This window comes from Alosa alosa, chromosome 14, assembly GCF_017589495.1.
Source record: "Alosa alosa isolate M-15738 ecotype Scorff River chromosome 14, AALO_Geno_1.1, whole genome shotgun sequence".
NCBI classification, from domain to species: domain Eukaryota; kingdom Metazoa; phylum Chordata; class Actinopteri; order Clupeiformes; family Clupeidae; genus Alosa; species Alosa alosa.
Window position 1 is genome coordinate 6,137,311 of NC_063202.1, and position 20,986 is coordinate 6,158,296.

At 43.4% G+C, this 20,986-nt stretch overlaps 2 protein-coding genes across 10 annotated transcripts in view; one reads left to right on the plus strand and one right to left on the minus strand.

Annotated features, from left to right (window-relative positions):
• Positions 1-5,519, plus strand: part of adcy7 (adenylate cyclase 7) — a 52,699-nt gene extending 47,180 nt beyond the window's left edge. For all 7 annotated transcript variants that reach the window (XM_048263198.1, XM_048263205.1, XM_048263203.1 and 4 more), the window contains 8 exons: positions 95-276; positions 476-587; positions 748-906; positions 2,001-2,147; positions 2,302-2,409; positions 2,784-2,892; positions 3,780-3,904; positions 4,105-5,519. In XM_048263198.1, coding sequence (XP_048119155.1) covers positions 95-276; positions 476-587; positions 748-906; positions 2,001-2,147; positions 2,302-2,409; positions 2,784-2,892; positions 3,780-3,904; positions 4,105-4,251 — 1,089 coding nt within the window. In that variant the 3' untranslated portion in view covers positions 4,252-5,519. The remainder of the gene's footprint in view (positions 1-94; positions 277-475; positions 588-747; positions 907-2,000; positions 2,148-2,301; positions 2,410-2,783; positions 2,893-3,779; positions 3,905-4,104) is intronic.
• A 98-nt stretch (positions 5,520-5,617) lies between these two features.
• brd7 (bromodomain containing 7) lies at positions 5,618-20,314 on the minus strand. 3 transcript variants are annotated; one of them, XM_048263511.1, is made up of 17 exons: positions 20,181-20,314; positions 19,284-19,483; positions 19,019-19,148; positions 18,857-18,914; positions 18,515-18,659; positions 17,563-17,673; positions 17,183-17,370; positions 15,766-15,892; positions 14,917-14,992; positions 14,672-14,779; positions 13,642-13,777; positions 12,895-13,006; positions 12,653-12,706; positions 11,726-11,825; positions 11,237-11,380; positions 6,364-6,504; positions 5,618-5,807 (listed from the first exon to the last, which is right to left on the minus strand). In XM_048263511.1, exons 1-17 carry the CDS (start codon positions 20,227-20,229, stop codon positions 5,737-5,739), a joined length of 1,950 nt encoding a protein of 649 aa, XP_048119468.1. In that variant the 5' UTR covers positions 20,230-20,314; the 3' UTR covers positions 5,618-5,736. The 3 variants fall into 3 exon arrangements, with proteins under 3 accessions (XP_048119468.1, XP_048119469.1, XP_048119470.1); XM_048263512.1 differs by having other exon boundaries at positions 20,146-20,282; XM_048263513.1 differs by lacking the exon at positions 20,181-20,314 and adding an exon at positions 19,937-19,959.
• Between the last annotated feature and the right edge of the window lie 672 nt (positions 20,315-20,986).

Genomic DNA, 20,986 nt, shown 5'->3' on the forward strand with positions numbered 1-20,986 from the left:
TTGTTACCCACCCCTCTCTCTCTCTCTCTCTCTATCTATCTATCTATCTATCTATCTATCTATCTCCCTCTCCCTCTCTCTCTCTCTACCCCAGTACTCGGTGTACAGCTGTATCCTGGCGCTGATAGCCTGTGGGGTGTTTCTGCGGATGAGCTTTGAGCTGAAAGTGCTGTTCCTGTGTGTGGCCTCGATGGCCTACTACATCATCATCTTCTACTCACAGGAGCCTCTGTTCACCTGCTACGGCAGGATCCTCTACCCCGCCAACGGCAGCAGGTACAGGACCAGGCACACTGGAGCACAGTAGCTGCTTGTGTGTGTGTCAGTGTCAGTAATGAATGGGGGTGTGTGAATACTATTTACTCTGCGTGTGTTCTTATGTGTGTGTGTGTGTGTGTCAGTGTCAATAATGAATGGGAGTGTGTAAATACTATTTACTCTGCGTGTGTTCCTGTGTATGTGTGTGTGTTTTCAGTGATGGCGACTTTTCTGTCCTGAGGGATGCAGGACTCATCAAGCATCCTCAGCTGATGAGCTGCATCTACATCACCCTTTTCCTAGTCACCATGCTTCTCATCTCTCGACATGTAAGTAAACACACACACAGACACACACACAGACACACACAGTCATGTCCATATAGGGATTCAAACCTGTCATTTATTACTAGGTAAACACACAACACAAGATCAAAAACATCTTTCTTAATGCATCAACTTTCTGCTCCTTCGGTTATTCTCCTTCTAGAACGAGCATTGCTGCCGTCAAGACTTCCTTCTCAAGAACAAGAACCGCACGGAACAGGACGAGATCATGACTCGGGAGAACCTTAACCGGCTGCTCCTGGAGAACGTGCTGCCAGCCCACGTGGCCGCGCGCTTCGTCGGCGAGAACAAGAAGAACGAGGTGAGTGTCCGGGTAGACGCAGGTAACTTCATGTGATGCTGCAAGCTCCCTTTTGAACCTGTCACTTCCAGATTGACATTCTGTGGCATTTAAATACAGTTATTCACAGGAATGCACCACGGCATGCAGAGAAAAAGGTCAGGTCATTTCACAGATAGACATTCTGTCTTAAAAGCACATTTAATGGTATTTTAGGTATTCTGATGATTTTCTTGCTTCCTTTGACAATTACAGAGCAGTCAAGGCCTACATTCTCATTAGCACTTTGCGCTACATACCAATCAAGTGCTGTGACCTTGGGTTCTGCTGGCTCCATGCTCTCATAGTTAAGCTTCCCTTCTCTCGGCTTGACACCCACGCGGCTGGCTGCGCTAACATATAGAGTGGGTTGAAAGTGGCTGTGTTGGGTGCACTTTTGCCAAAACAGAGCGAAAGATCACAGTTTAGATGACTGCAACTTCCCTGTTGTGGAGAGCCTAGCCCTGTGGAACACACCCTAGTTGGCGTCATTATTGAGTGTTAACTTCATGCTGTGGTTTAAGGATTAGGGTTTAATGTAAAATCCAGGCCACTTCATTTATATGCTTACATTTTCAGCTAAACTGCCCTCATGACCTCATTCGTGTGTGTGTGTGTGTGTATTTAACGTTGATGTTTTTACCAGTCTTGGGGGGGGGGGTGTAGTGCTGCTCAGCAACAAGATTTCAAGACGTTCAAGTTCACTCATGAGCCATTAGGAGCCAGGCACAGCTTGGCGTTTATAGTATCTTATAAAAAAAAATAGGAGCACAGACCAAGAGGACTCTAAAACTAGGCCATGCATTCTCCAATCCCCAGACCAATGGCACGTCAGGGTGTTTTTACTACTGTTAACGTCAAGGCACTGTCCAAGTTGTGGACACATAGGCAACTATGGAAATAAGCAGCATGTATTGAGGTATACCACAGTACCACTCAAGTGAAGTGAAGTTCCAAACCATCGCCTGAGAGTTTTCTGCGGCCGACTGGACTGGATCAGGAAGTATACCAAGTTGCATGCAGTTCTGAATGTGCGGGCTGGCCTGTAAATAAACGTAGACTTGGTCTCTCTCCAGGACCTTTACTACCAGTCTTATGACTGTGTGTGTGTGATGTTCGCCTCTGTCCCGGATTTCAAAGAGTTCTACACGGAGTGTGACATCAACAAGGAAGGCCTGGAGTGTCTGAGGCTTCTGAATGAGATCATCGCCGACTTTGATGAGGTCAGAGCTTTAGGCTTTTTTTTCTGTTTCGTGCCTGAAAATGACACACACAGCCATTACTAAGTGCACTGGACTCAGACTTGGTCGCGTGCTACACGCTGTCTTCTAGTGCCCTCCGTCTTACCGTGTCTCTGTCTCGCTGTCATGTCCAAAGGTGTTGTCCAAGCCGAAGTTCAGTGGCGTGGAGAAGATCAAGACGATCGGAAGCACATACATGGCTGCTGCAGGCCTCAGTGCAAGCACAGGCCAGGAGAATAATCAGGTATGGCATGGCCCTTGAGTGAGGGATGGAGGCATTCTGGAGAAGTTATTATAATGTGGTCTTCAATATAACACCTAAAAAACACTTAGAAACACTGTATTAGAATGAACTTTGTTTCTGTGGAGTATCAGTCTTGAGCTGAGCTGCATTTACTTTACTTGAACTTTTAATGATCCATAACCATGAATTTAAAATACTGAGAAAGTCATCACTAGATTCACAAGTATAACAGCCCCCCCCCCCCCCACACACACACACACACACACACACACACACACACACACCTGGTTATGAGGCCTTGGTTAGAAGTAGCACTGCAGTTCTGTCATTTGCCACTTGCCAACTTAATTTTGAGCTGTTCAATCTTGTTTCAGGAGAGGCAACAGGCACAGATTGGGAATATGGTTGAGTTTGCCAATGCCCTGATGGGAAAGCTGGAAGGCATCAACAGGCACTCCTTCAACAGTTTCCGGCTCCGCGTCGGTGAGTGCAGCAGAAGAGCTACACCAGGTCCTCTCTGCATCTGTGTCTATGAGCCCTCAGAGACACAATCAGTCCACGGACATTACAAAGTGACCTAATCCCCCTTGGGCATCATAATCACTTGGGCGCGTTTCCAAGAAACATTTCTAGGCTCATTATTACTTTTACTTCTGACTTCTGATTGCCAAAGCAGCACGTGGACAATCTGCTTCACAGTCATGCCAATTCAGTTCTATAGGCCTGTCTTCACATAGTCCCTTATTTTAGCACAGTGACCAGATCAAGTTGGCTCACTCACTGGACAGCTTGCCTGCTGTTCAAAGGAAAACATTGGAAATACTTTGGGGATGATGAGCACGCATTACTGTTTTTGAACTGGTATTAAACAAAAGATCTCAGTGGGAATGAATTGTAAGCTTGGCTTTTGAAAGAATATCCCGTTTACCTCCGCTGTCTTTTCACCGTCACCCTTTTTCTTTCGAGGAAAGGGAAGCTTAGCGGGGGTGGAGGTCAGTGGGATTGGAATAACTAATGAAATCCTCCATTCTCCTGGAGAGATGTTTTATTAAAAAAACCCGACATTCCAGACGTCCGCTCCAGTCTGGCGAATGCTTTCGCGCTGACTGCCAGAGCCCTCTCCCGAACCACCTCCCTCTCCCTGAGCGGATGCGCTAATTGCATCTGGGATATGCATTAAAGCCTTGCGGGGCAGGGGATCTGAGGATACGAAGCAGCTGGGCCTCCTGGAAGTACACTGCCCATGTGACTGTTTTATGGCCCAAAACATTTCCAAAACACGCTGCCTCAGTCAAGAAATATGGACAAAATATATTTTCTTTTGAGCAAACTGCTAATCACCCGGATTGTTTCGTTTTATGTTGTTGTAGGTATTAATCATGGGCCTGTGATCGCTGGAGTCATCGGGGCCAGGAAGCCTCAGTATGACATCTGGGGAAACACTGTAAACGTAGCCAGCAGGATGGAGAGTACCGGAGAGTTGGGCAAAATCCAGGTATCCATCACCATCCCCTTGTCACTGTCTAGCTTATGGTGGCAGTCTGCCATGCAAGTCACATCACCTCCACTTCACCCCCCCACCCTCAGCTTATACACTCTTAACTGATTCCATTTCATGGTGCATTGGCGTCATGCTATGGTCTAATTTCAATGGCATTTAAGCACACAGTGGCCTCTCTGTTTCTCTGCTCACAGGTGACGGAGGAGACGTCGGACGTCCTGCAGAAGCTGGGCTACTCCTGCGAGTGCCGGGGCTTCATCAACGTCAAGGGGAAGGGCGAGCTCAAGACCTTCTTTGTGTGCACGGACATGAGCAAGCAGCAGGGCATGGGCCTCAGCTGAGCCCGGCTGTCTGTCACAAAAAACAAAAACAAGCACTCAATCAGATGGCTCCGGAAGTCTATTGACAATATATCCATGTTGACACGAACAGTCTGTTATTCCAGACCAGGGCTGAACATTTTGCCACGGCAATCCCTAGCGCCTAAAAAAAAGTGTTCTTCATGCTAACTCTGGAGTGGGATATAAAGACGGTGTAGATAATGGCTTTAGCATAGCTGGCTGCTGTCTTAGCCTGCTGTTTGTTTGGCCTGAGAGTACAGCCACATCTCAAGGCCCCTGTTTCAAGAGTGAATGCACCACTTGGACTTACAGAAAGTTCCCTTAAGAATGACTGGGATCCAACTGGTCTGAGCACTGTTCAACTGCTGTTTGTGTCAAAATACTGAAGTTCGTTTTGATGCTAGAAAAAAAAAAAAAAAAAACCATGACTGTCCTGTTAGAAGTGGTCCTATGCTTGTGTTCGTCTTCTCATTTGTGGCAATATTTGCTCTTACCCGCCATGATGCATTGAGACGTATATACTTATTTGCAAATATACATAAAGCTAAAGAATGGCCAATACTATGGAACAGTGGCTTAATCTCTTAGTTACTTTGTAACGTACAACTGCAGTGCAAGAGCTCATCTGAAGGAAACATTTCAAACCAGCTTTTCTGGAGGATTTGGGACAATGGGGAAACAATGGGCCTTTGTATTCAACCATAGATGGAGCAGAGCATTAACTTCTCAAAGATTAAGATAAGGGGAAACCCCACCTGTCCTACTATTGTCAGCATGTGAAAATCACTTCTAATGACTCATTACGTTCTGTACCTTGTCCGACTCCGAATCTTTTGAATTGTCTCTCTCTTAAAGCTGCTCACGTGTCTTGTGTTGCACTTGACATCTGCTTTTAACGTTTCGGTGTTGACATCTCCTGTCCATCGCTGCCTTGTCTTTGAGACGTGGACTCAAGTGCTGCTCTTGGCATCCTCTCGGAGGGAATTGCTGGTCAATAAGAGAATTTATTGCTTTTTGGCTCTTCCTAGGAGGCATTTATTGCTTTGGACATTTGCTGAGCCAGGGACCAAGAAGAAACGTTCATGTGCCTCTAGGGGAGAAAATGGTCGTGTGTACTTTGGCTATATAACTTTCGAGTGTAAAACTTTCTTACCGTGTCAATCCTGTGCTGCCTTTTGTGATTTATAAGCAGTAGCTTTGAGGAACATCGTGTGCATTTCCCCAACATTTTGTATAGTATAAATGTATAATAAATAATTTCTCATGTACATGCTTATTGCCGTTACTTTGGGAACAGGTGTGCTAATTTGTAAACATCTTGTCAAATTGTAACCAGGTGAAGAGTGCAAAGAAATGAAACCAATGATTACTACAAAAGAGATTTATTGATACAAACATCACAAAAAAAAAAAAAAAAAAAACAGCACCAACTGTACAAAGTGGATTCTTGGCAAGGGGACTGGCCTAGAAGCTCGGAGGAGGCTGCTAGACTGTAATGACCGGGATGTCGCCCTGTCCTGCTGATAGACACTCCATTGGTTCTGACATTTCTCGCACTGTAACACAATCGACAGGCTAGTTACAGTCCAAGCAATGACCGTGAAACACAATGGTCTTTGAACAACTGGATCTCACCTCTCCAGCTTTATAAAACACATACCGGTACATATATGGCAGATTAAACGCATACATTTATGGCAGATAAAACGCATACATATATGGCAGATAAAATGTATACATATATGGCAGATTAAACACATGTATATATGTGTATGTGGTTTAGGGTTGTTTTAAAACGCATGAACACGATATACCTTGGAAACAACCAAACCAATAAAGAAGATAAAATAGCCTTGTTTAAAATATAAAGGTTTAAAAAACATCTTTTCTTTAAAAAAATATCTTTTGTTTAAAAGCTAAACAGCCTTGTTTGAGTTGTAGCGCCCCTATCTAGATTTTATCTTCACTAACACATCAGAGTTGTATGTGAGTGATAAATATTTAAAATGTATTTGTGAATGTATTATTGTTCAAGCTCATTTTCACATGAAACACAGAGGACAATCTCTAGTGTAAACGTGATGTAATAATAAGGGGAGTCTTTAGTCCTACCTGTGGTGAGGTCGATGAGTGGCTCGTCAGGGTCGTTGGGCAGAGAGACGCCCATGGCCTTCCTGATGCCGTACACGCTGCTCACGTCACCTGGGGTCACCTGGCTGGTCAGCAGGGCCAGGTTTCCAGTGACCTTTTCAGCTGCGGAAAAGGAACAACAGAGATCAGGATGAGGAGGGGAAAAAGAATGGATGTGTTTTTAAGTGGGATGGAGGAGACTAAATAAGTGTGGAAAAAGGAAGGAAATAAAAGCACTGAATAGTTGAGGGGAAAGAAGAACTAGTCTGATTGAAGAGAGGAAAGAAAGAATTTAAAATGAACTATTGCCAATTATTTTCCTTAATGCACTATTTACGCAATCTGTGAAAAACATTTGGAACAGAGAAAATTGCATGACACGTAACCTCAACTGCCATAGTTGATTTATCCATTTATACACGACCATTTAGATCAGTGGTCCCCAAACTACGGCCCCCCAAAACATGTCCGTAGTATATATCATCCAGCCCGCACGGGAGTACAACATCGTCAAACTAAAACCTCCGCAATTTCCCCCATTTATTCTCTATGGCGAGTCTTAACAGTACACATGTAATACTCTTTTTATCCACCGGTGGCGCTGTTTTGCGTTTGCCATCAAAAACGGAATGACATGTAGGCCTACCTGCGAACAATGTAAGAGGCCTATGCTGACTGCATCAGTGCTCAAAGTATTTTAAAAAATGTATCAATTAATTGTTAATAACTAACTAACTTCTATTCAAGTCATATTTCTGGGACTTTCTGGGATAAATATTTCTATTTTTTATTCACTCGTTCAAATGTTCATACAAAGAGTTCACAAAGTTCTCATCAGGTGACTGAAAGTTAGAATGGTGGTCATTTCAGACCACTTCAGCACTTCATAAAATTCTCATAGTTTGAGAACTTTAAATTATTTGTAGGATATTCACAACTTGAGCTGTGTATGCAAAGACACAGAATTCAGAGTTCACACATTTTTTAATAAATATACTTTTGGGACTCCCTGCTAATACTTTTGGGAATGCAAACGTTTTTTTTATTAGTATTATTTAATTTTACACTGATATGGCATGATGACAATATAAACACAGCTAACAATGGTATTAAGTTGCAATAGCCTATGATTAAATGTAATAGAATATTCAACTAAGGTAGACTGCTGTTCACAGCACTAAGCTATTTATGGTTACTGATATAGAACTACTCCGAGTCTCTGGCCCTCTCTTGGAGCCAGGCATAGTGAGCTGGCCCTCGGAAGAAAAAGTTTGGGGACCACTGATTTAGATCAACCAAATACTGAATGTTGACATGCCAAATTCCCATGTTTTCAAGTATTGGTGTTTTAGTGACATTCCACTATGTGTATAAACACCCTCCAAATATAGCCCAGGATCATGATCACATGATTTTGTGTGTATGAATTTACAAAAATAAATAAATAAATAAATTTAAAAAAATCGGTAGTTTCATGATGGTCTAATCATTCATTTTAATTGCATTTCACAATGTAACTTTCAGTACATAACGTGGAGAAAGAAAAGTTGAAAGATTCTGGAAGTTCGACAACCACACCACCAGCGCTGGGAGCTTGACAGGCATTCCTGCAGACACCCTCCCTGTGTGATTATGTGTGAAAAGTATGAGTGCTGACCGCTGTAACAAGCGTGGCCTGTCCAGCCCCTTTTCAAAAGCCAAGGGGCCTTTTCTGCTTTAGTAATATAAAAGAAAAAAAAAAAAAAAAAAAAAAACAGGCTCTGGGTGTTCACTTGTGAGTTCCAGGGAAAAACTGCCTCCTTGGCAAATTAATATCTTATGATTCATTTACACTGTATCCGGGGAAAAAAGCATATTTCATCTGAACACACGTGGGCGTTGAGGCTTTACAGATGTTTTGTAGATCACACTTGATTCCAGCAATCATGTAGTAAGTAGAAGCAAAAGTATTTGCTAATGCTGTGGGGTAAATCCCTGGCTAACAATATGAACATCCTTGGCCTGAGCCTGCCTCCTGGTGATAGCCAGTCAGTCCAGCTTTCTTACACCAAGAAAAAATCTGCGCATATGACCCTGGGAGACAATATGCTCGATCACCTGATCTTATTTGCCAAGACACTGGAAATCAATGGAGTGAAAAGTGATGAAAAATGAAACCCAAAGGCTGAGCATTGGCAACCGGAGCTATGGACAAATGTGATGTCATGCATGGATATACACCAAGCTTAAGAACACACAGAGCATCACGTTCTAGAGACTTATGTTTTAAGGAGCCCCCTGACACAAAAGTCTTTGTGATGGCTTGGGATTTCACACTATATCTGCAAAAACATCACGCTTATTAGAGATGCACCGATTGCAATTTTCTGGGCCGATACCGATTTCCGATTTTTCATAGAGTTTGACCTGCCGATACCGTGTGTGGGCGGGAGGGGAGTGTAGCAGTGACTGTGTGTGTGTGTGTGTAGTGTGCGTGTGGGTAGGTGGGGGCAGTGTGCTGTAAGTATGTAGAGGATGTGTGTTGGAGAAGATCCTGAAGACAATGTGCTGTGTATGTAGGGAGGGGGGGGGGGGGCAGTGTGCAGCAAGTAGAGGAGGCTTACTGTAGCAAGCAGTGCGCTGTATGTATGTGAGGTGATGACAGTGATGATGTAAGTGTGTGTGTTTTTTTTGTGTGTGTGTTGGGGGTGGGGGTGGGGGGGCAGAAAGGCTAGGCAATCAAGGACATGGGTAGATGGAGGAGAAATCAAAAATAATAAATAAAAAGTTCTATGGAGTAGCACTCTCAAACATTTCCCAACTCTGAACTTACACTATACTGACTTTGCACTCGTTCACCCCCCCCACACACACACACACCTACAAGACTTTTAGCACTTTTACATCCCTCACCCTATGCTATAGTCCTTTTATTTATTTTCTTATTTCATCACACGTCAAAACACACACACACACACATCTGACTTTCTCCAACTTTTGCACATCTCCATAGAACTTTTTATTTATTATTTTTGATTTCTCCTCCATCTACCCATGTCCTTGATTGCCTAGCCTTTCTTAGGTGCTCCACCATATGAAAACAGTGCACGTCTGTTTTGCGGTGAAAAAAATAAATCCAAATTCCGGTTAAATGCATCAATTAGGCTATAGAAACTTTCAGAGACGACTGATTCAGTATTCAGACCATCAGTTTTCTTCATTGTAGGCTACTATGTCATAAGCAACTTTAACGTTTGTTTGCCTTTCTAATAGGCTATCGTTTGTTCACTTTCACGACATCCATTTCTCAATCTGCTAGACTAGGGTATTTTAAGGCATAGCCGCAGTCTACGTGCAGTAAATAGTTAGAGTACTACTAGGGCTACTGTATGTCGCTGCTTGTTGACATCTTTGATTATTTTTAATATCGCAGTCGTTTATCTCCGTTCAGCAGGCTTGTGGTTCAGCTGTGGGCACGCAATTAGCGGCAGTGACGGGCGGTGATGAGCGATGTTTACGTAGCCTAATGAAGTGACAGCTTAGTAAATTCCACGCAGTAGGCCAATGGTAAAGCACAGCGTTTGCTGCATAGAAAAACTCACTAGCCTATTAGCGCTTTCTTTGTAGCCCTACATCCAGCCCTGAGTGTTGGCCTGGTTGCTAGCTTCTTCAAACTTTGCAAACTCACCTGGGTGTTGTTACAATTGCGGCGCACGAGTGTATTTGACCGGCATAAAATCGGCATGTCTCAGACTGACCAGCCGGTCGCCGGTCATGGCCGATCACGTGAAAATCGGCCGATTCCGGTCACCAGCCGATCTATCGGTGCATCTCTAACGCTTATTCTACGACATGGGAGAAACTGGACAGAAAAAAATAGCCTTCACAGAAACTGGCTTTGAAGAATTCTTAGCATCCAGCCAGAAACATTCTGGCTCAGGGAGTGTTACACACACACACACACACACACACACACACACGCACACGCACACGCACACCACAAAGAGTGATTCAAACTGCCAGGAAAAGAATGCAGCAGAATGCAGTTAACAACCCAATAGGATGTGTCTTAAACAAAGAAATAATGGGTTTTACACAGCCTCTTCTAATTCACCGAGGGTACGAGCTGTACATGGAAAACGTCTCATCCCCAAAAGCCCTTCATTCTTTCCCCTCTCTCTGTTTGGGTGTTCAGTTCAAATTTCAGCTAGATTAATGATTCATATTTAAATACTAAAACTGCTATGCAAACAGCGCACTGAAGGATCTCAAATGAATAACTGACCCGGTCATGTAACCGTATACACGGGCCACAGGAATAAAGATGAAGACCACCTCTCTCGGTCTGACGAGCTGAAACCCACCATCATTCTGACAATGGGGGCATCTGGTGTATTTTCTAGCAATACTAACATTTCAGAAGCTGAATTTTTGCTTTTTGTAAAAAAAAAAAAAAAAACTCAAACTGATGATTCGGTCATCAAAAGTCAATAGTTGACAATAGATGAATTGTTGCAGCTCTACTAACACCAGCGACACTGTTAGCACTGCTAGAAAGGCCTGTTGCCATGCCATCCAGTCTCATGTTTTTAGGTGATATAGCTGGTGATGTCATGTTGTGAAAGGATTTTTTTTATATTTTTACGGGGTGCTCCGAGCCGGGCCACAGGACTGCATAGTGTCCAGCGGAGGTGGCAAGTTCACACCACCGTTTTTTTTTTTCACACCACATTTCAAAGAAAAAGAAAATTAACAAGTGGCTCTTTGGCAGCACATATTTATGTATACAGAGGAAAACAATCATGAATAGCATGAGGATATCCAGTGTGTGTGTGTGTGTGTGTGTGTGTGTACACATGCAGAGGTATGGGCGTACCCAGCTGTGCTTCCTTGGCTGTGGGGGCGAGGAGGCAGATGATGTTGGGGGGCTGGGGGGTGCTGAGGCGCTCCTTCTGGGCCTCGTTCAGCTCGTTGATGAGCTGCGTGGTTTCGTCCAGCTTCTCCTGGAACTCCCGGGCCTCTGAGATGCAAGAGGAGAACACAAAGAGTGAGGGGGGGGTTACCACCATAATGCTCCACCACTCCGACTCATCCGTGCACTAAAGCTGGTAGGCCGCTCACTGAAATCACTCTCGCAGCGGAAGCCATTTAAAACCATTTGGGCTCGCAGCTTGCTGGGGGACGACCAGATGGAAAGGCAGTAAAAGTGTTAGCTCTGCTACTGCAATGGAGCAGTCGGGAGGGGAGATATTCATGCTCTGCCATTTAAATGTCTTGTTAGATCTGAATAAAAGAGGAGATAATGGACAGAGATGTACTCCACAGAGATATACGCATCACATAGCGAATGTGGGCAGACAAATACCTTTAGAGTCGAGTTTGGGTATGAGGAAGTCCAGGCCCAGGGCTTTGAGCGTACTTAGGGTGTCCATGCCACTGACTGGACGCGGTTGAGATGCTACCATCTAGGGCAGAAAAGAAGGGGTGTGTAAGGTGGACATAATACCAGCGACGTGCACTGACACATTGCCTTTTTGGAGACAGAAAGTAAACAAGTTCACAGGATTGGCCATATTTTCAAAATACTGTATATTTTAAGTTATGTAACTTAAATTCATTACAAGCAGTGGTAAAAAAGGGGTGACTCCACCCGTAAGGGGAATGTGAGTGAGAACTGGATGGCTGCCAAACACAGCAAACAGCCAGCACAGGGGCTGCAGTGTGCTCAGGGAGCTAGTGGCACTCCAATGAAAGCCCATTCAGACAGCCAGCCAGCCATCATACACACACATACACACAGACATGCAGCCGCAAGGACACACTTATGCAGCTGCGCGCGTGCACACGCACCCGCACGCACACGCACACACACACACACACACACACACACACACACACACACACACACACACACACACACACACAAGGGCACTAAAGAAGGGAGAAGGAAGGCGTCCTAAGAAGTATTAAAAGTGAAAGGAAAAAAACATCTTCAATTTCCCGATCCACATGGGCCGGTAGACAGTCCAATCCATCCAATCAGGATGGGTATTTCTGTTTGCACAGCTGCATGGCAGCCAGCAGCATACAGGCCCTCCACAGCTAGCCAGATGGCACAGGGCTAATCTGTAGCAAGCCTGTGGACCTCGGAGAGCAGAGATACAATTCAGGAGAAATCATCGGGCACTTGTGGATCCTGGATAAAGCATGTACCAAGAACCCATCATTGCAGAACTGAACTCCGAACTCTACCCTAGTTTGGATTCAGGTTTTGATCACCAGTTAATAGTACCTCATCATCCACTGCTTCGGAGCCAGCTGCTGGTACCTCTTGAACCGGATCGTTCTGGGGGGGGGAAATATGTCAAATGTCATACAAAACGTACATCAACAACAACACAGATGAGCAATCCCATTCCCCTCCTCTCTTGCAAGCGTCACCCAGCTCTTAACAGCCTCACAGTTATGTACTCGCGTATGCTGCTGTGAGACAGACAACAAGCTCGACTTGAGCAACCGCTTTTTGGCCCTCACCGCCTCCATCTCCTTGAGCGTCTTCGAGTGCTGGCCGTTAGTCAGAGCGTCAAGCATGTGGTCCCCAAGGCGACTCATGTGCTCCTCAGACTTGGACAGGAAGTTAGCCATACTGGAAGGGGAGAGAGAGAGAGAGAGAGAGAGAGAGAGAGAGAGAGAGAGAGAGATAGAAGGGGAGGGGTAGAGAAAGAGAATTGAAGGGAGATTTTTGTTTTAGAATTTCAGAAATCCTATATTACAATTACTAAAAACTTACAAACACACAAAGACCTTAAAAAATAAAACTAAGAAGTCCAAAACAAAAGGGGTTTGTGTTCAATAAGTTCATGACCGCGCTGGCAGACAGAGGGCAAGAGTTTATTTGTGCTTGTTAGTATAAGTGAGTGGCCGGTCGAAGAACCCTTTTGTGTTTATGTTAGCAAGTGATGAGACAAGTGTGCATGAATGAGTCAGCGTGTTTACATTGACGGAGGAAGTTAGCTCTCTCGATTGCCAAGAGAAAAGACCTGGGCCTACCGCCCGAACCAGTTACACACACATATGCAATCTCGACACAAGACATGTGGGCAAATTAAAACGACCACTCTTCCAGCGCATCACTGCCAAACATCTGGATGACCAAAAACAACAGGTTGGGCTTTGATGTCCAAGCCCTCGCTAATAACCCCCCAAAGCCAGCGAGTATTGCTCTGTAATCCACGGACTACGACCGCTAGACCCACGGCTGCGTCCCTTAGCCACACATACCTGTCAGAGCCCTGCGAGTTGGATTCCTCTCCATAGAAGGAGTAGATGAGGTCGGAGTCCTCCTTGGAGACGTTGGCGAAGCTAGAGTCGTAAGCCGGAGCGTAGGAGCTGAAGGGCCCATAATTCAGGTAAGCCACTGCGGGGAAGGAGGGTTGAGGTGAGGGTGAACGCTGGAGGAGCGAAGCAGCTGCATCCCCCACCTCAAAGGCGGACGATGCAGCGCAAAGTATTCAGCTGACGACGCTGTTCACATTTTTCAAACGACTACAAGCTTTTTTTTAGTGCTGATGGATGTTGAGCATTACCGTGTCATGTTGCTGCTTAGCCTAAAAATTACTTTGTTGTTTGAGTCCGAACAAGCCTTCACACTCTTAAGTGACTATGCACGGAACTTGCAATGAATATGCATCTCCAATGATTTTAGGTGAAGCTATTTACATCACATTTAAGCCAAGTTTTGACTTGACATTTTCCTTTCCTTTAGTATTTGTACAACTCCCATTTTCATCTCATGCAATACCTTTCACTATAAATGTCTTTAGCATGGAATGACTAATAAGTCTCTTCTCAGGCACAACTGTAGCTAAATAAGGTGTGCAAGGAGTAGTGCATGCCTGAAAGCTCTCAACTCATGGATAACACCAGACCATGTTTGGCTCCCAGTGGCCCTGGGAGAATTTCAATTCTTCAATGATTCTTCATTTGAGTCACTTTTGGAGCCGGCACATCTCAAGGTTTTAAAAAGTATGTAATGAACAGCCCTCTAGAGAGACCCAGAGAGTTCCAAATCAGCTTTTATCTATCACTTATAGCAGGCTTCAACACACAGGCCAAGGCAGCTGTGTGCAATCCATCTGTGGAGAGAACACCACACTCTGACCAGTGCACATATTTACCAGGCACTGTGTCAACAGGACAAAGCAATGTGCATCTTTCCACAGTAAACTCATCCGTCATTGTTAATGGCTCTCCTCACCAGGCCGGTGACCAAACACAGTGACGACAGCACACGCTCGGCAGACTGCTTTACCTGGGGAGATCCTGTTTCTCTTGTCCTCCTTAAAACCCTGGAGCGTGTTGACCCCGCTTTGCAGCCTTCCGGACATCATGCCGAGTTTGACCGGGCAGTACCCTGGATCTGTCAGTAGAGCACACAGAACTGAGCATGTGCTCACAGCAGCTTATGCACAACATCAACAGACCTCGCAACAACATACAAACAATAACAAAAACAACTAATAAATGACCACACAGAGCGGCTCATGCACTACGTACCACCAGCACTCAAGTCAACAGGGTTTAGGATGGCCAGGGATGTGGAACCATCCTGCTTTCGTCTCTCAAACTCCAGCTGTGAAAGGTGGACATGGAAGACAATTACACACTAGAACAAACCAACCACATAGTGACAACACAACATAGCAACTAGCAAGCATTGCAAGTAATTTGCAAGCCTGTGTGTATACTGCAGAGTTAGCTCTGCTGGAGATAATGAAATTGGCCTGCAGCAGGAGTAAAGGAGGCTCTTATAATTCAGTCTTGAAAATATATTAATTTATTTCTCATCCTGCTGCTGTGATGTCATTGGGGGCCTAGCACCGAAGGTGCAGCGAGCAGCGAAGTTGCGAAGCCCCACTGTGTTTCTATCTTTTCTTATTATTATTATGCATCTTATATTCATTTATTTCTCATCCTGCTGCCGTGATGTCATTTAGATTTTTTCTCCCATGTTATTGCTCTGATACCTTTGGCAACTTTCCAACTAAACATGTAAAGCCAGGTTATGTAGTCACCACTTAAGGCCTACCTCTTGGGATATTTCTGAAGTTTTTCTCAAAATATGGATGCAAAGAATTTGTTCTACTGAAACAACTTGCTATTGATGTTACTGATGATAATGATATAAGCTACATGATAATAATATGACATTTAATTTATAAATACCTTTCACGACAAACAAAAATGCTTAACACAAACAAATAAATCTATATGCACACTATTCCCAGTTGTGTGATTCACACCACGGCCATTTCACCATTCATGCCCCCAACTATCCCTTGGGAAATCCAAGGAAATTCAAGCAAGACCAATTGTTTTGGAATCGAGTCAGGTTACACTACCTACCGCACATTGGAGTTCACGGTTAGAAAGCTTATTGTCAGACTCCTCTATGATCTTCCGGATCTCCTCCAGGTCCTTCTCCGCCTGACTGACAGTCTTCTGCACCTCATCCTTTGAATCTTTGTCTTGTCTGAAGATGGTTTGACAAGAGACAAGATGCAGAGACAATACGATTAAGGTTAAACGACGCTTAACAAAGGCATTAGAACACACACTCTCTCTCAAAACACATTACAACACAAATTCTTTCAAACTTCCATTAATTTCGAAAAAGAAGTTTGCCCAAGGACACAGACACTTTTAAAAAGAAGAGGCTTTCAAGGCAAACCAACTTTCAAAGACACTAGTCATTGTTCGTCAGTGTTCGGTGCCGTGCAGACGGTGCACAAGGCCCAATATGCTCAAACTCGCTCTCTCTCTTTCCCTCTCCCTCTCGTCGCAACTGGCAGGTGCCTTATTCAACAGGGGAAAAGAGAGGAAAACAAGCTGGTGCAGTTTGCCTCCACAGCTCCTGATTCCTCATCCATAAGAGCCATTAAAATCACAGACTGATTGCCTGTCACAATTTCACCTCACACTGGGCTTTTCTCAATGCAAAGTACGCTAAAGAACGGTCTCCCGTTCTTGAAAGTTCGAACTTGAAAAGTTAAGATCGTGAGTCCAGACTCTGGAGAACGCGAGGACACAGGACGCTCAATTTGCAGTTTGAGACAGCAGCGTTCTTGCCAACGGCAGCTTCTCTCGGAACAGCTCGGGAGTCTAGTCATTTACCTATTGCTCTACCCAGTATTTCTGACATTTACAATAAAATATGTAATTCACCAGCTTGTTTAAGTTTGTTTCTCATTGATTTTTTTTTATTAAATATTAATAACAATATATTCACTTGCCGATGGCGGGAACAACGTTTGAAGTTCGCAGTTTAAGTGACAGTTATGATTAACATTAGTTGTGAAGCCTGTAGCCTACCGTTTACAGCCTAAACATGGATCGGATTGTAGCAGCAATTATGATAGGTAGGCCTATTATGTATCAATGCTGCCATTTCTCTTATGTGAGTGTCACGGCTGAGCTGACGTAATGCATTGTGGAATCTTCAAGCCACCAAGTCACCACCCGATGCATCCTTGATAAAAACCAACGATTCGAGAACACTTCCGGGAATGTTATGCGTTCTTGAATAAATGCGAACTTGTGAATTGGAACAGTACTTCGGCGGTGATTGATGACGTTTCAGAACGATTTTGAAGTTCATGAGAGCACAAGTATAGAAAAGAACGCGTATTGAGAAAAGCCCACTGTATGTCACACAGGTCAAGCCTGTCCTGGCGGCAGACGCTCTTGCTTAAAGCAGCGTGGGCTTGACGCATTTTGGAGGTTGGATTTGATTGGATGGGGTGAGCGGGAGTGCGAGTCACACCTGGCAGCGTCTTTGTTGGGTCCGCAGGGTGACTGGGTGCAGTCGCTGGTCTCCATAGGAGTGGAGCCACCTTTGCTCTGGTCTGGGCCCGAGCCTCCCTCCCCATCCCCTGCCTCTCCTGGCCGACTGGTGGAGCTCTCCAGGTCGGCCATGAACTCGATACTTTGCTTCAGGCTATCAAGCCTTTCCTGCAAGACCATTCACCTGATTGTCAGAAATCTTTCTCCAAGTCTGCACTTGTAATTGTCAAGTAAAATACAACTACACCCTCTGCTGATTTAGAAATGCAACTGCAGGTTGTGAATCCATTTCTCCATATTTACAAGAATTATGTTTAAATGACAAACGGTTGACTTTTCCACTGCAAACACTCTCCTTACCGGACTTAGAATCTTAAGGCCAGAGTGGAGCAGCTTCTTCGCTGCTTTGTAGTAGATGGTGTCAGGTTTGTTGTAGTTCATGGCATTCTCACACATTAACTTGAAATCAGTCTGTGTAGTCAAACAAATAACAAAGTTCCATAAGACATAAAATAACACCTAAAAAACATAACACATATTAATTAAGTCACAGGGTGTTGCTGTCTGCAAGATTCTTACACTCAATATAAATTCAAATGAAGTACTCAGTCATAGTATTGATATGTGTTTCTGGAACAATCTTTTGCTATGCATGACTAAAGTTAAAAGTGCTCTAAGCGATGCCACGCGTTTTTAGGCTAAAACATTTTATGTCACTTACTGCAAACATCACCTAACCAACCGCTAGCTGTCTGTGTCCTGAATACACTGTAATCTCTGTGTACAGCCCAGGCTCCAAAAACTGCAACAAAAACAACCTGGGCAAACCTAGCCCATAAAACATAACAAACTGTTCATCACTGACGAGATGCGCATTTAGCAGAGTTTCAATTGCACGGGAGGGAGGGGGAGGAAGTAGCGAGCTCTCTGTTTTGTTTGAAAATCAACAGAAGTGACATTACCCAGCATCGGTTAGAGCACCTTTAAGTGAAGTGAAATGATCCAATGCATAATCACATATGAGCATGGATTTCAGATTGAACCCCTACCTTTCACTTGTGGCTTAATCGGTAATCTAAATATTTGCTACCTGAATTTGCATTACATAGCACTTTAAATATTATTGACATTTCTCTAGATTTTTGTGTTGATTGGAACACTGTTGCTATTACAAATGTGTAAAAAGCAATAGATATTCAAGTCAACTCATGCAAACATTTGAAAAAAGTAAACACATGAGAAATAATATAAATGATACGTGCATTATATCAGATAATGTGCACCAACATCACTGAAGGCTGAACTGACATACCTTCAACTCTAGTAAAGACTGGTAACATTCCTTCTTGACTTTATCCTTCATGGTGCTGAAATCCATGGGCCGCCTGATGATCATAGAGTAGCCAGGAGCAATGAGATCCGTCACAGGGAAAGAGAAAAATGCACTGGGGTCTTTCCTATGATGGAAAATACAGAAGTGAATGCCAGTTCACAAAAAGAACCAGTCTGCAAACCAACACACAACACATTTAATTAATGGAAATACTCAAAGGTGATAATTAGACACACTGAAAAATGACTTCTTTAGATTTACTTACAACTGTCACAACCACCCAAAACAAACAAACAAACACAAACAAAAACAGATCCCAACCTTTGGAGCTGCCTGATGAGTTGACTAAGGGCTTCCTGTAAAGGAGTCTGCACTTTATCTGTGTGATTGAATGAACAAAATAATGTTTATGTTGCTGATGTACAAGAACAACATGGAAAATATTATTTAAGTGATGACAGACAGTTAAGTGGCTTTAATCACCTTCCATCTTTGCCATGGAGGAGGGCATCGTTTTGTCCTGGGACATATCTGATCGCATAGAAGCTCTACTCAGCTCTCCATCTCCCCAGTCAGAATATACTGGGTCTTGACCTTTCCTCTTTTTCGTCATCTGTACAGCAACAACCGAGTTAGCAAATCAGGAAGAAAATAGCAATTTGACCAACAAGAGACACTGACCAACTAGGGGTTATTATGCACCAATTCATCCATACAGAGTGTGTTTGAAGTTATTTTCTATCAATACCTTCTTCCTTCTTTTATCGTCAATTGGTGAACCAGGGTTACTTCGGTCTCTATCCTCCTTCTTTTTCTTTTTCTTCTTTTTATCTTTATGCTTATCGTAATCCACCGACTCTTCGTAGACGTTTTCCAGACTAGTACTTCCTGTAGTCACCTCATTACCCGCCACCTTCAAAACAAGTTTCAATGGTCTCTCCACGTATTCTGAGGACAGAGGGAAGCAAGACAGGTAACATTATGTTCCAAAACTGTCCAAAATGGTAATTTCGTATTCAGCAACCGAACTAGATTGTTTACAATGTAGCTAGCTAACAGGCGACAACAGAACTTCCATTATTTCCAACAACAAAAGCTCCAAAATAACTAAGTTAACGTTAACGTTATTTGTCCATTTTGTGAAGTTTACATAGTAGCCTATGCTAACATATCTAGCCAACTGATTAGTAATGTTATCGTTAGTCAGACAGCTAGCATACTATTTCTATTCCTAGTGTAATTTACTTTCAAAATAATCATACTACCTAGTTACATGTGACGGTGTGAATCATTAAATAATTTAAATTTAGCATTATCCAACACTGTGGGACAACTGTACGTTAATGTTTTTCTAGCTAGCCATCGAAAATGCAGATCCCGTAAGATAACCAGCTAACTTACAACTTCATCTGAACATGACAGATGGCTCGCCCTCGCGCCCAACGCCCGCGCCAAGCGCACAATGGTCACACTGTCAAGTGTTACTTATTATTAAACCTTACTTGAAAATCCTGATTTAAATTTCAGTCAATGGATGTTACGCTGCTGACGACCGCATGTTAGCTGGCTAATACTACATGTATGTATGTAAATAAGCGCGAATAGCGTACCGCAAGCAATGTCAAAGCCTTCTGCACGACCTTACCGTCGTATGCGCGTTTCTCTGATTTGTGCTTTTTGTGCTTCTTGCCCATACTTTATACTGTTATCGTCAGGACAGGACAGTCGGGATGGACTGGTCTGTTCCTTCTTTGTTTTGTTGTAGGAAGGACAATAGATTAGCATTACATCCTTCGAGGCAATGCCATGGATTTTCCTACAGCGTCCCTGGTGGTTGGAGTTTGAAACACTTTGTGACATATCTTTACTGTATAAGCTTATGTTGCGTTCAATATTTAGGATGGCCGAGTTATCTTTTTGCTCGGTAGGCTATACAGTGGTGAAGAATTTATTGCAAAGTAAAAAAAAAGACTTTTGCTATAGACCCCTTAAAGAAATATGTGTTGCTACATCGTAGTTTTGTTTTGGATCACAGACTCAAATAATAACTTAGGCTATAGGTTATTTATATTTGAATGTAAATCATATGTTACCTTCTTATTTAAATAATGAGAACCATTAATGTATTTGTAGGGATGGGCAGTATCTATGATATTTCAAATACAAAAAAGAATTTTGTCATTTGTATTTTATTGGGTTGAAGAAAATGGCTACCTATTTTGTATCAAAACACTTTGTGTGTGTTTTTGTCGTTTAAAAACACTGCCAAATATTTTGGTAAAACCAAAACTTTTGGTGATGTGATGACATCATAAAATTGGAAAACAAATGAATGTAGCCTCTGACTGATGCTGACTTAGTAATTTGCCCAGACTTGTTGTGATCAGAATATTGAGATTACACAGTGTAAAATCAAGCATTCTGGGCTTGCATTGACAATGTCAGAGACTT

Coding starts and splice junctions, on each gene's coding strand:
- brd7 (XM_048263511.1), bottom strand. CDS start 20,229: ATGGGCAAGAAGCACAAAAAGCACAAATCAGAGAAACGCGCATACGAC. Junction 18,915..19,018: donor CTCCATGGCAAAGATGGAAG/GTGATTAAAGCC, acceptor TCAATCACACAG/ATAAAGTGCAGACTCCTTTA. Junction 11,826..12,652: donor CCGAAGCAGTGGATGATGAG/GTACTATTAACT, acceptor TTTCTGCCCTAG/ATGGTAGCATCTCAACCGCG.